General features: G+C 43.9%; 1 protein-coding gene across 1 annotated transcript in view; it reads right to left on the bottom strand.

Moving 5' to 3' along the window:
- The window catches only part of WASHC2C (WASH complex subunit 2C), a 96,003-nt gene that overhangs the window by 48,732 nt on the left and 32,003 nt on the right, over window positions 1-15,268 (bottom strand). The window contains exons 14-16 of the mRNA XM_063125898.1: window positions 12,165-12,320; window positions 4,791-4,909; window positions 2,527-2,619 (exon numbers count right to left, since the gene is read on the bottom strand). Of these exons, the coding sequence (XP_062981968.1) occupies window positions 2,527-2,619; window positions 4,791-4,909; window positions 12,165-12,320 (368 nt within the window). The remainder of the gene's footprint in view (window positions 1-2,526; window positions 2,620-4,790; window positions 4,910-12,164; window positions 12,321-15,268) is intronic.

The following is a 15,268-nucleotide window of genomic DNA, read 5'->3' as shown; positions in this document are numbered from 1 at the left end:
AGGAAATCGAGGACCTCACAGCTTATGTATGGGCTGGAGCTCAGGTGAACCCTGGAAAGGAGTGCGATAATGTTCCATCTCCTCTGCCTGAGTTGGAGCTTTGCTGACCGTACAGTGAAATGCTAATCTCAAGACACACAGCAGGGGCTTGGGAGCATAATTCCATTCCTTTTCTTCTACTCAAAATAGTACAGCCTCTTGGCTCACAGCTGCAAATTTAGAAGACCAGCAGGGATTTTGTTGGGCTGGCAGGAGGGCATATGTGTCATTTTCTCCCACAAGCACAAGCCTATTCCCTGCTCTGCAAAGTCTGCCCCACCCCACAGCTTGTCTTTGATTCGTTAAAGCAAAATACATATTTTTCAACCTACCTCTATATTTATACAACAATAATTATTTGCTTAAAACCAAAGGTCATCACAAAACAGAAGATTAGGGGGAAGGGGGAGAACCCCAAAACAAACCCATAATAAAGGTTCAAATCAAATAATCTCCTCCACTATTAAGTATTATTATACATAATTATGTCAAATTTTAAAAGCAGCTATTGCAAATAATGAAACTTGGTACATAATGAATTTGTTCTGATCAGCCAAAAACACATTTCACCCCTCAAAATCTGGTATCAGAGGACAAGAAAGAAAAAGGGATAAAAATCCCTCTCTAAATCCCCTCTGAACCCCCTGCAGCTTGTATGCATCCTTCTTGAGCACCACACTTCAAGAAGGATGCAGACAAGCTGGAGGGGGTTCAGAGGAGAGCAATGAGGATGATCAGGGTCTGGAAAAAAGCCCTATGAGGAGAGACTGAAAGAACTGGGCACGTATAGCCTTGAGAAGAGAAGACTGAGGAGAGGCATGACAGCACTCTTCAAATACCTGAAAGGTTGTAACACAGAGGGTTGCCAGGATCTATTTTGAATCATCCCAGAATGCAGGGCATGGAATAATGGGTTCAAGTTACGGGAAGCCAGATTCCGGCTACTTCCTGACTGTTTGAGCAGTACAACAATGGAATCAATTACCTAGGGAGGTAGTGGGCTCTCCCACAATATATATTAAGGGTACTTCCTGCCCCAAAAGAAGCAGGCCTAGTTTGAAAGTGGAGCTTGGTAAAATCTCTTCACAAATGGTCTTATTTTCACAGGCATTGTGGACATCACTTTCAAATGTTCTTCATCATCCCAGAGTGCAAGACATGGACTAATGGGCTCAAGTTACAGGAAGCCAGATTCCAGCTGGACATCAGGAAAAACTTCCTGACTGTTAGAGCAGTACGACAAAGGAACCAGTTACCTAGGGAAGTTGAGGGCTCTCCCACACTAGAGGCATTCAAGAGGCAGCCGGACAACCATCTGTTAGGTATGCTTTAAGGTGGATCCTGCACTGAGCGGGGGGTTGGACTTGATGGCCTTAGAGGCCCCTTCCAACTCTACTATTCTATGATTCTATGAGTGCCCTATACAGTGCGCAGAACAGGACGTAATGACAGATATTCTCCACGTTCCACCACCAAAAGACAGAGAGAAGTTGTTCCCATATATATTAAGGGTACTTCCTGCCCAAAAAGAAGCCGGCATAGTTTGAAAGTGGAGCTTGGTAAAAGCTTTTCTTAATAAAAGCAAATGTAAGTTCATGTAAATACTGGTATAGATTGCAAAGGGGACCACCTGCTATAATTTTCTGTTATCTTTGCTAATACGGTCAGTATCATTTTTTTCACCAGTATAAATCTCAGCATTTTCTCTCAGTTTGGTTTTTATATGACTTCTCTCCCTCTGAGTTTGTAAGAATTTTGGCTGTCATAGAGACATCTTTGTTTTATTGTGGTCTTAACAGCCTTTGTGCCATAGACAAATAAAATGTAAATACTGCTGCTGAGTATGATTTACTTTCATATGCCTATACCACAGGGAAAACCAGTATCTGCAAGATTTTCCATATTCAGTTGCAATCTGATCCTCAATTAGTTTTTCTAATCCCCCGAAAATCAGTTGTTCCTAATGTCTCAAATTTGAGGTCATAATCTTTGGACAGTTCTTCACACCTCTTTCCAGATTTTTGGGCATAGTTGTTCCTGAAAGCATAGTTTTAGTAGCCTATAATCAGGCATTAAATAGTCGCTTATTATTCTAGCTTTAACAAAGCACATACTAACATCAGCTCGAAGCATTACAGCTGGAGTACCCTGGAGGAAACTTGTTCTGTATCACTTTGGTGTGAATTTAGATCACACCGTCCCCATAATTTTGCACATTTTCTTACACTTTAGCTCAGTGTATTAGCAACTTGAGCCACAAGGCTGTTAATGCTCTTAATATACATACTCTAATTGTTATTCCTCATGAATAACTTACACTCTTCACTTCAAGTACTCAGCTGATTAGACACTGAGTCAATCACAGCTACAGGCTTCATACACTGATAACTAATAAAAGGAGGAATACGGAACTTTTGAGACATCTACAGCATTCAGAGGTTTCTGTACAATTGATTTGGTGCAGAGTAGAATGGTTTAAGAACTTACTTCAGAATCCTCCTCATCAAAGAACAGGCTCTTCTGGCCTTTTGAAGGTGTCCGACTTAAAGGCTTGATGTTTTCAGCAGAAGATGGCTGTCTCTTAAAAATGAACAAACACACACTTATGCCAGTCTGTAAGATTTTTTTTTGCAAATTTTCATGAGCCGTCTAATTTAGAATTACTATTAACCATTTTTACAGGAAATGTGGAAGCGAAATGTCAAGCCCACACACAGACAGTATTGATTGGTTTTTCACATAAGAGAAGGCCATGCAGCCTGTGGGAAGTAGAGGGGCCAAGCAAATGCCAGCCGTGGGAAGGTGTGTTGCTCCTTCCAGGCCTATCCCCAGTTGGTACCAACTGCTATTCCAGACTGCACAGACCCATCCCCCTCCAAGAGGGACAAAAGAGAACAGCACCCCTGATAGCCTCCAAAGCTTTTGAATTCAGCCCAATAACAAGTGCCCCAACCCCCAGCCAGCATGCTAGAAAGAAAACAAAGAGAATGCCTTGGAGTAGCCCTTAAGCCTGGGTTGTGGTTGCATGTTAGGATTTCAGTCATTGTAGCTTTGCAGTAAGGATCTGGTCATTTAACTTTTGTTGTGCTATGCATTAATCCTCTTTGCCAGTTGTTTGATGTCACAGTTAATCACTCTTGGTTTATATGTGACTGAGGAGCAGGTATTACTCCCCATGTCTCATTCAGGCTGCATGAAGATGGATGCCTCTTGTAAGAAAGGAGCATCAGCTATTGGGTGGTATAAAAATGTAATAAATAAATAAATAAATCAGAAATTGAGGAGAGTTTTGGGAGAAAAAAAGGCACTGGTTGGATCCTGCAGTCATGAGGAAAGGATCTATTCCATGAACTATGTGTCAGTGGCATGGGAGCTAGAACTACCATTGGGATAATAGGGGACAGGGAGAAATATGACACTGAGTAGAGAAAGTAGGCTAAAAGAGGAAGAGAATGCTGACAATTGTGGGTAGGGTCCCCTCTAGAGCCCCAGGATATGACAATCGTAGTATGAAAACTGCCTCCAGCCTTGGACTGATGCTTATTAAAGAAGGATCATGGGCAAATACTATCTTCATTTTGTACAATTTGTTCTGGAGCATTATGCAACACAGAATCATCTGGATGATAACAAGCGCCTACACTGGCTCAACTTGTTCCAACCAGATGCTCAGTGCTCCACTAAGGGAATAAAGTTAAGACTGCCTGCAGGATTATCACATCTTTTTGTAAGCACTGAGCACTGCTAACAATGTGCCTTGTCTTGGGTTGTTGGTGTACCTACCACCCCATAGCTTAACTGAACCTAGGCCACTGTGGCAACTGTAGGGCTCTTAATGTGTTATTGGCACAATGCATGTTGCAAGCCACACTGACTTGGAAACAGGTGATCTGAAGTAGAATATGTCATCTTGGCTCCCTACAAGTGATCAGATTTATAGGCATGATTTTTGTGTTTTAAAGAACCTCCACAGGTGACAGGCTAATTAGATCTATGAACTGTTGGTTTCCAGAATTCTTGTGGATTAGTAAGCAACAATTCTGAGGAACTCAGTGGTCTTAAGCCAGGACTAGGCAGCCCTCTGGGCCCACAGGCATATTTGGATATTTGAGAAACTGTTCCTAACCTGTCCAGAAGCATTCATGGGAAATTAAGATGGCAGCAAGTAGAAATTCTCACCTTGCTTTGAGGCAATCCCAACTACCAGTTAAGAAAATACAAAAATATTTTTAAAATAAAAATTGGGAGGACTACAAAGTCTTGATGGGCATCAAGGAAGGTGTCTGGAGGCACATTCGTGCCCACAGGCACATTGCCTACCCTGATCTAGGACATGGACAGCTGCTTCTAGGCATCCTGTGCTGCTTTGTAAAGAGGCCTCCCCTTGAATTTCAGCACAGTTGAGGCTGATGAGGTGGCAAAAACTAGGAACAGAGTGGAAGTGACAGAAGAATACACTAGGTGAATCCAAGTGAGCACCATATAGACAGGCTCTGCCGTTAGAATACACCGATGGCAGCAAAATCTCTTCTCTGGGACTAGTAAATTCACCCAGCAACATCCAGCCAACTTGTTCAGCCTCTCTTTGTCCCAGTCCAGAGGACTCTAATAAACTGCAACACATCTGGTGGATACTTTTTGTTAAAGTCTCTTGCATCCAGGCTGACTTGAATGCTAAAGTTGAGACAGGTTTCTGCAGAGTGAGAGCTCAAAGCAGTAATTATTCAGTGTTCATGATTCTGTTCAATTACCTTGTTTCCTGCTATCAGTTCTTTATTTTCTTTAGCTACATTGTTTACAACATTTGTAAGGTCATGCTTTTCCTTGAATAGATCCTCCTCAACATCAAAGAAATCAGCTGTAGATTTGGCTGTTTAAAAGCAAGACATAAACGTTCACTTTGGGATCAAAGTTACCAATATATAAGAAGTCAACTATTAAAAACACGGAAGTAGCTATGCTAACAAAATGTGTGTGCATGTGAGAAAGAGATAACATGTTCACTATCTGATGTGTCAATTCCCATGTTACGTACACAAGATACCTATTACACAGCAATGAAACATCTCGCACCCAAGGAAAGAAACAAAAAAATCTGATCCTACCTATGAACTTCACACAACAGTTTTAGGTGGATGCTAAATAGCATGCATGAGTGAGGCAAACATTAATTTATTAATGTGTATGATAATGATATTCATCAGAAAGACAGGGCTACCTGTAGCTCATGGTCAAGTGTGCACTGTCACAAACCTATGTTCACTGCCTAATGTGTCAAGACCCTTTTATCAGCAACTCATGGTACAAAAATGTTACAGGTGAAGCTTTCTCCATTACTTTACTGTCATGCCAAGGCAAGTTTCACCTACTAGATGTCTGCATGTTTAGTTGCTGTTAAAACACAGAGGCTCAGTTCACGCAACAGTTTTCTCAATGGTGGTGTAACAACTGCACTGTGGAGTTGTTATACCACCATTGAGAAAACTGTTGTCTGTAGGGAAAACTCTACCCCACAATGGAGTTCTTTTTGAAAAACGTGTTGTCTGGAGGGCTGCGTCAAGTTTCCTGTTGAGTTGTTTCCCAGTGGCCATAGTGTTCCCTGGCAAGAGCAGTGAAAGGAGCGAGTGCCACTCTAGGAGAGCCGCCAGGATTGGTTTTTTGCAGCAATGGCTGATGGGATACCATGGGGAGGACTGGGGGATGAGAGAGGGCAGAGGAACTGTCAATCAAACGCTGTGTTGACTTTTACTCCACTCCACAGGAGGCTTCACCCACACAAGGACAGGTTGCTTACCTGTAACTATGGTTCTTCGAGTGGTCATCTGTGCAGTCACACATATGGGCTCTGCGCCTGCGCGAAGCCCCGCTTCGGGAATCTTCTATAGCTAAGAGGCATTTTGGGCGGGAACCCCTCCCCCTCTACTGCGCATATGAAGAGGGGTTCCCGCCCAGATTCTTCTGAGACCAGTAGGCCTCGTCCGAGGAATTTTGACACCTTCAGGTGTATCTGAAAAAACTACTTGATAAAGCATTAGTAATACTTAATGGACACCAAGAGGGGAGTATGGTGGGTGGGTTGTGTGACGGCACAGATGACCACTCGAAGAACCACAGTTACAGGTAAGCAACCTGTCCTTCTTCGTGGTCTCTGTGCATCACACATATGGGCGATTAGCAAGCTTTTACTCACCGGAGGAGGGTTGGTGTCCTTAGGTGAATACAGATGACAATACTGCCCTGCCAAAGGAGCAGTCAGCTCTCGACCTGACATTCAGTTTATAATGCGACACGAACGTCATTGGTCAGGCCCATGTTGCTGCCTTGCATATCTTTGGGATGGTGATGCCATGATGGAAGGCAGATGATGTAGAGACAGCTCTGGTGGAATTATTATTATTATTATTTATTAATATAGCACCATCAGTGTACATGGTGCTGTACAGAGTAAAACAGTAAATAGCAAGACCCTGCCGCATAGGCTTACAGCCCCTTGACCGATTTTGGGGGTTCCAATTTTTGCAGCTGATAGGCTAGAGTAATGCACTGGACCAGCCAGGAGGAGAGTCTCTGAGATGACACGGGTTGGCCTTTCTTGCTCCCCCCATGACAAACGAATAAACGTTGTGATTTTCGAAAAGGAGCAGTACGATCTTTGTAAAAGGCTAAAGCTCTTCTCATGTCTAGTGAGTGAAGAGTTCTCTCCAGTGCAGTGGAAGGAGATGGAAAGAATGCTGGTAGGACAATGTCTTGATTAACATGGAAGGATGACACGACCTTAGGTAGGAATTGGATGTCAGGGCGAAGTACCACCTTGTCAAAGTGGAAAACAAGATATGGTTCATCTATTCTCAGAGCACAGAGTTCACTTGCTCGCCTTGCTGAAGTTATTGCCACTAAGAAAACAACCTTCAACGTGAGAAGACATAAATCAGTGGTTGCTAACGGCTCAAACAGTGGCCTTGATAGTGCATGTAGCACTACGGACAAACTCCAGGAAGGAGAAAAAGTTCTTACTGGTGGGTTCAAGTTAGATACTCCCCTTAAAAACTGTTTAATTGTCGGGTGTGAAAACGCCTTAAAACCATCAATGCAATCATGGAAAAAGGAGATTGCTGCTAGGTATACTTTCAACGAAGAAACTTTCAGACCCTTGTCAACCAAAACTAATAAAAATGACAGGATCTGATGAACTGAACAAGTTTTAGGGAAAAAATCATTTTCAGATGCAAAAGAGTTGAATGCAGCCCACTTCCTGTTATAATTTAGTCTTGTGGAAGGTTTCAGTGCTGCATCCAAGACCACTTGAATTCTGGTTAAGTCAGTGTTCCGTATTGAGGAACTAACCTCCACACTGTCATGTGGAGCGTGTGTAGATCCGGGTGAAGTATTTGACCCTTGTGCTGGGAGAGAAGGTCCTTCCTCGTGGGCAGCCCCCAATAGAGACCCCGGGACCTGTTCAACAATGTTGCGAACCAATTCTGCCTGGGCCACCAGGGTGTCAGAATTATACAATTCGCGTTGTCTTGGACAATCTTGGCTAATATCCTCGTTATGAGAGGAAACGGTGGGAATATATACAGGAAGGAGTGGTCCCATTTGTAAAGGAACGCATCCCCTAGTGATCGTCTTCCTATTCCTGCTCTGCTGCAGAAGAAGTCGCAGACCGCATTGTTTTCCGTTGCGAATAGGTCTATTTGTGGTCTCCCCCAGGTTCGAAAAACCTGGTCGATGATCGAGGGATGAATGCTCCATTCGTGTACGAGTGACGCATGCCTGCTGAGGTCGTCTGCTAGCTGGTTGTCCACCCCTGCTATATGGACCACCGTCAAGGATATATGGCGTCGAGTGCACCACTCCCAGATTTGTATGGTAAGTTTATCAATGATGGAGATTTGGTGCCCCCGTTTGTTGAGGTAGAACACAGTTGTTGTGTTGTCTGAGGTTATTTGTATATGTTGGTTGGCTATCCTTGTCTCGAAAGCCTTGAGGGCCTTTTGGACAGCTAGTAGTTCTAGATAGTTTATGTGCTTTTTTCCTTTTAATGTCCACGATCCTTGTATTCTTAAGGAATTGAGATGGGCTCCCCAACCGTCGGGTGAGGCATCTGTTGTGATTGCTATGGTCAGAGTGGAGAGTCGGAATGGCACTCCCTCTGCTAGGGTGTGATGGTTCTCCCACCATTTCAGAGATTTGACCACATTTGGTGGTAGGATAAGGATGGTTCTCTTGGTGTTTCGCAAGGGATTGAACTGTCTGTTGAACCACATTTGTAAGATTCTCATCTTGAGTCTTGCTAGGGCCATCACCATGGTGGTTGATGCCATCAGTCCTAACAGTCTTTGTACTGTGTGAGCGGTCACAATTCGTTGTTTCCTCACTTGAGTTATCAGGGTTCTTATGGTAGTTGCTCTGTCTACAGGTAAGTATGCTCTGGTAGTGTTCGAGTTTAAGATTGCTCCTATGTATTTTATCGTTCTGGCTGGAGAGAGAACTGATTTTTCTGTGTTTATCAAGAGACCTAATTGGTTTAGGAGGTTTTTAACATAGAGGATATGTTGTTGAAGGGTTTGCTTCGATTCTGCTACCACCAGCCAGTCGTCTATATAAGGGTGTATTTGTATACTCTGTTTTCTGAGATGGGAGCAGACTATGGCAATACATTTCGTAAAGACCCTCGGAGCTGTTGACAAGCCGAAGGGTAACACTTGGTATTGGAAAGCTCGATCGCCGATGATGAAGCTGAGAAACCGTTGGCTGTCTGGATGGATGGCTATATGGAAGTATTTATATTTATTTATTTATTACATTTTTATACCGCCCAATAGCCGAAGCTCTCTGGGCAGTTCACAAGCTCTCTGGGCGGTTCACAAGTAAGCATCCTTTAGGTCGATGGAGGCGAACCAAGAATGCTCTGTGAGAAGTGGTAGTATATTTGGAAGGGAGACCATTCGAAATTTTTTCGGTGTGATGTAGTAATTTACGTCTCTTAGATCTAAAATGGGACGAATTCCTCCATCGCTCTTTGGAACGGTGAAGTACCGAGAGTAAAACCCCCGGTGTAGTTGTTCTTTCGGTACTGGCCGTATCGCTCCCTTTTGTATCAATGAATGAACTTCCTCTTGTAGAGGCGCTGATGGTGTTGTTCGTTTTAGATGACCCGTTGGTGGTATTGCATCGAATTCTATTCTGTATCCTCCTTCGACTATCGAGAGAACCCATTTGTCCGTTGTTATTTGGGACCAAGTGTCGATCGATGCTGACAAGCGGTTGCCGAAGGGGGTACTGTTGTTGTTGGTCGGCGTCAAGTCAAAGGCGCCGGTTTTGCTGGTAATCTTGCCTTCGACGCTGAAACTTAGGCTTCGACGCGGGGAATTGTCTCCTTCCCTGCTGTATTGCTGGAAGTTGTCTTTGCTGCTGTCTGTCAGTCTGGTATCGTGGTGCCTTGTTTCCAGGTCTGTACCACTTTCTGGGCTTATAATATTGTCCCTGTTGCCCTGCTCCGATACCCATCTTTCTGGCGGTTGTCCTTGCCTTTTGCACTGTGTCCATCGCCTCATCGGTCGTGGAGTTGAAGAGGCCTGATCCATCAAATGGAAGGCTCTCTATGCACGTTCTGGCCTCTTGGGAGAGACCGGCAGATCTCAACCAGGCATGCCTACGTAAAGCCACTGATCCTACCATGGCCTTTGCTCCACAATCGGACTGGTGTTTCGCCGTCGCAATTTGTTGACGGGCCATGCGAGTCGCTTCGGCATGAAAGATTCGAGCTAGCTCCTTCTGGTCGTCTCCTAAGTTTTCACATAGGGACATCATCTTCTCCCAAAGGAAGAGCTGATATCTGGACATCGTAGCCTGATAATTGGCTATCTTAAGGCTTAGGGCTGCTGTAGAGTAGGCTCTATGACCCATCAGATCCAGGCGCCTTCCCTCCTTATCAACCGGCGCTGTATGAGTCCTTTGTGAGTGTCCCTGCGCTGACTCTACAATGATCAAATTAGGTTGGGGGTGCGCAAACAAAAATTCTGCGTCCTTTTCCAGTACTCTGCACATGTTGTCTAGTCTTTTCGATGAAGGTTGAAGTGCAGCGGGATCCTTCCAATGTTCCTTTACTGATTTTGTTAGTGAAGAAAGAAAGGGGATGGCTACCGGCGTTGTAGCCTCTGTATAGATGGCTTCAAATACAAAGTCCATAGGTTTTTCCAGTGATTGTCTTCTGTCAATGCCCAAGGACTGAGCCATTCTTTGGACGATGTCAGCAAAATGTCCAAGACCCTCTGAGGGAGAAACAGCTCCTTGTGCTTCGACTGATGGTATTGATGGGGCTGGTGAGGCCATGGATGACGAATCAGAGCAATAATCTTCCACGGAGTGATCAGAGGAGTGTATCTGCACCGTTTGAATTTCCATGCGTTGCTCTTCATGGGTTGCTGTTTGAGTTGCCTGTGGTAGTTGCCTTAATTCTATGTCTCGCGTAAGCACTTGGCTTGCACGAGCTGTCGATATCGGCTCCGGTGCGGATACCGTTGCCGAAGGCCGGCGTTGGGTTGGTGACCGTCGATATCGATCTTCGAGTTCTCGCCAGTTTGCGTACTGGTATGTGTGCCTAGGGGGTAACGACCATTGGGACTCTCTCTCCCAGTCTCTTAAGGGGGATCGGCAGTGATGTTGTCTCCGATAGTAGTGATCATGCTCTCTATATCGAGAGTCCAAGGATCGTACTGAGTCCGGAGATCGATAACGGCTTGAAGCCCGATCTCGGTGTTCGGACCTGTGATGTCTTTCAGTAGGTAAATCAATCGATCGCGAAGGGATTGGTTGCTCTGTTGACAATGGGAGCAGATCCCTGCTACCTGAGTAGAGGAAGCATCTCTTATTTCCCCTTCTGATAATGATGCTGTAGTTATGGGGTCAACTGTCGAAGTCGATTGCCTAGGTATTTGTTGAGCTGTCGACGGTCGTGCTGGACCCATCGTCTTTTTCGATGTCGACGCCGTTCTTTCGATATCATGCGAATGAGCCTTAGATTTTTTCTTGTGTTTAGTTTTGTCGGAGGATTTTGGTGTCCTCGCTTTTTTGGATAGCTTTTTGGCTACGGCCGTAGCTAAAGATCGTCCTGCTGTAGCAGGAGCGTCTTGTTGGGGCCGGTCAGCTCGACTAGTTGTCGGCTGGACAGGAGCTGGAGGCACAAACGGCTCTTCTTGTGCCATGGCAGGTTTATCTACTGCTCTAAGTGCCCTTTCCCACAGCTCAGCCCTTAACTTATCCGCTCTGTGGCGTCTGGTCAGCTTATAAAATACTTGGCAGTTGGGGCAAGTATCAACCTTGTGCCCTTCTCCTAGGCATATTACACAGAGGTTGTGTCCATCCGAAGGCGGTAGCTTTGCGCCACAACGGGCGCACTTTTTAAACGGGGCCTTAGGCCCATACGGGCGAAGATGGGAAGGAAAGATTTCTGAGGTAAAGTTTGAAGAGTAATATTAACAATTTTTTTAAAAAAAATATAGATAAGAAGAGTAGAAGAAGAGGGAAATATGAATAAAGGAAGAAAATGAAGGTAAGTCTTAGCTATTTTGTATTATTAGAGAAAGCGTTCCTGACGAGGCTGTTGCTGAGACGGTCAAAGAACTGAGGGAATCTGGGCGGGAACCCCTCTGCATATGCGCAGTAGAGGGGGAGGGGTTCCCGCCCAAAATGCCTCTTAGCTATAGAAGATTCCCGAAGCGGGGCTTCGCGCAGGCGCAGAGCCCATATGTGTGATGCACAGAGACCACGAAGAAGAACGGTGGAGTTGGAACATGTTGTGTGGTGAGTACCCCCTACAAACTTCATCATTGAGTGGAGTTTTCCCACTGAGTACAGAAAGGTGTGTGAACTGAGCCAGAAGTAGAGCTGTTAAAGAAGTGGCAGTTTTAGATATAAGGGATGACTTGGGACTATTGGGTGATTATTAAATAACACAATTACTCCAAACATTCTAATTCCCAATGCTTTAATTAAGACTCTGCAAACACTTCTGCCCCAAGCAAGGTTCTTGAGTGGGAAGAGCAAGATGAAGTTCCAAGAAAGCATTTGGTAAAAGCGAATGAGGGAAGAAGAAATGTAAGGATTTAAATGTAGAAGCTTACCTGAAATTGAGCTTTTCTTATTTGACTCAAAATCATCATCATCGTCAAAGAGGCCAAGACTTTTATGTAGTTTGGGGACGCTATCTGTGATCGGTTCCGTCAGCTTATCCTCTTTCTCCCTTAGAAATGAGGAGGGGCTAAACACATCATTACTACCTATAAATAGAGGACACATATATGGACATCAGATATTTAGTTGATGTTCCTAAAGCTGTCTTTGTTGCAGCTAATTAATTGCTATTTCGCTCATAAACCATTTCTCTACCTGCTAAATGCAAACATTGGACAAGCTAAGGGCAGCTTCCGGAATTTGTTTTTTAAATCATTATTAATATTAAGATCTTGATTAACAAGTAATATTAGAAAAAAAAATCTTGTTAAGACGGGTTTCCAGGAGAATCATATGAATATAGAAACTGCAAGTGGGACTAGCGATGGGGTGAAAATATGCCTGGGTCCACGAAGGCAGAGACAAAGGACAAAGGGGGCACAGGTCCAGGAGGACCTCAGTTCCACCTGGACCTACATGCTTTGTCCTTTTCCTGGCTGCCATTAACACAGCGGGGGGGAGGGATACGTAATTTCCCCAGCCTTGGGGAAATCGTGTCCCTGCCCCGCCGATTGTGGCCTTACTCTTACAACCTTGTATTAAGAGGACCTTTAAGGCCATGACTGGCACTGGTGGGGAAGCAAAGCACACTTTCCAGTGGCCCCAGAAAGTGTGCAAGTCCCCTGGTACGCCATTAGCATGTCCGGGGGAATTAGGTACTTCCCAGAAGCCCCGGAAAGCATCCCTTCCTCCCTTCCCATGACGATCATCGCTTTAAAGGCCCTCTTAGTCCAAGATTCGAAGAGGGCCCTTAAGGCCACAATTGGCTTGTGGGGGGTGGGGTGGGCTAAATGCGCTTTCTGGGGCCAGACATGCTAATGGCATGCCGGGGGAATTGCACAATTTTCGGAGACCCCAGAAAGTAGTTCTTCGCCAAGTGCTTGGTTGGGCTGGCTCCTGGAACAGGGCTGGCCAAGCAGCACTTGGTGAACTTGCGGGGCAAGCACCCCAAAAGTTCTCTAACCCCTAAATGTGACTTCCAAAGAGATGTTCAAGTGTGGAATGCTCCCTGTTCAGAATCCAGTGACTCCATTCCATTTACACTCTCCCTGGTCAGTAAGCATTCTATGGCCACCAAGCATGCTCAGTCCTCATTGGGTCATTTTGGGACGCCCATTACTTTTTCCTAAAAAAATGTTTGTACTTCTGCAAACCTTAGGCTTCCTCCTGGCCTGCTGATATCTCCCTGTTGTGAATGGCTGGTGGATTCAGACAAAACTGAAGGAAGTCCAAAATAACACAATGCAATGAAGAGTTGAAGTCTCAGGATCTTGAAAAAAAATAGTTTTATTCCTTGAAGTAGCCCAACATGTTTCAGCACCTGATTGGTAGGACATTTTGTAGAGCAAAACAATTCTGGAAAAGATATTACATTTTGGGCTTTGTAAAAATGTTCTATAACAGTGTGGTGTAGAGTGAGCCAGTGTGGTATACTGGCAAAAGTGTTGGACTGGGAGTCGGCAGATCTGGGTTCTAGTCCCCACTCAGACATGGAAACCCACTGGGTAACTTTGGGCCAGTCACAGACTCACAGCCAAACCTTACTCCCTAAGAATATTGTACGTGTCCAAAACTAGGAGACCTTGAAACTAAACAAAGACTACTGCATATCAAACATATCACCAGTCTCAGGATTCATCTTAGAGATATATCTTTTTCAGAGATATCTGCAGGTATTTTTTAGAAATATCAAGTAGATGGACACAGGCATTATTGCAATGTGATTATAATGATTTTTAACTTGAATGTTGTATTTTAAACAATTACAGTTATACATTCTTGTCCCTTTCTACTTTTCGTTTAGCCCCTGAAGAGGGCCCATATATATTATACAGGGCTGAAATGCATTGAGCTATTTTAATGAATAAAACTATACACAACACTGTGAGACTTGTCTCTTCATTCCATTGTGCATGGATAGTGCCATTTCGGCTAGCTAAGCAAATCAGTCTGAACAGTAAAAATAGAGGGAATTATCAATTCTCCCACCCCTTACTCACTGTTTAACAACATCTTATAAAAGGAGGGAAATTCGGAAATACTGATCCAAAGGAGAATTATTATACCAAGCAAACTAGGACAACACTCAAAGGAGCTTGTATATGCCAACAATACCAGTGAATCAAGATACAATAATTTCCATTTATGTGCTGGCCAGGAGATTTTATATAGAGTGACACATAATTTGGTTCAGAAGCCAAAACAATTTGCGTTTTTCAAGTAGTCATCACAAACAAGTATTTGCACTTCTTTCAAGTGTTCAAAGAGCTTCACATACCTTACTGGATTACAATAATGGTCAAGATTATCCCTGCAATGCAGTGAATTTCTGGCAGAAATTAGATTTGAACTGGCCATTTTTTTAGTTTCTAGCTAGGTTTCTTAGCCATTATAATATGCCAGCTAGGTTTAATGGATTAGACATAGGATCTGAGATCACATGTGTTCTTTCTTGAAAACAGATGTCTCTCAGCTCCTTCACTAAGCTGCAGTGTTCTGCAGCTGAGACAAACCCAGGTACAATTCTAATCCACAGTATGAACTCAGTTTAAATCAGATTATAACAGTCACACGTAAAAAGCTGAACCCAAGGTGACAGCGTGATAGAGGAAAGAATCCACATGGGAGAGCAGAGGAGCTGGGGCATGCATAATCCTGCAGCTCACAACTAGTCCCTAAATCTTGAATCTACTTTCCATCTGAATTAGATCTCAGATAGCATACACAAAATATTGAACAGCATATGTCACTGTATGACCCATCAAGCCCCTAGCATTACCATTTAGAAATAAACTAATTTTGATCACCTAGAATGGCCTTATCTAAAAACAGCTTTTATTGAAAATGGTCATACAATTAATATTTCCATGTACTTCACAGTAGTTATTTATAGCAATGCTTATCTCAAGTCCAATGAAGTAGGCAATGATATAGAGAAAGAGTTTTCCTCCTTCAGGACAGTTGCTGGTTTTCAAGTTATTTATGAAAAATCTGA

This window comes from Elgaria multicarinata, chromosome 5, assembly GCF_023053635.1.
Source record: "Elgaria multicarinata webbii isolate HBS135686 ecotype San Diego chromosome 5, rElgMul1.1.pri, whole genome shotgun sequence".
NCBI lineage: Eukaryota > Metazoa > Chordata > Lepidosauria > Squamata > Anguidae > Elgaria > Elgaria multicarinata.
Note: the sequence above shows the minus strand (reverse complement) of the source record. Positions and strands in the feature narration are given on the sequence as shown.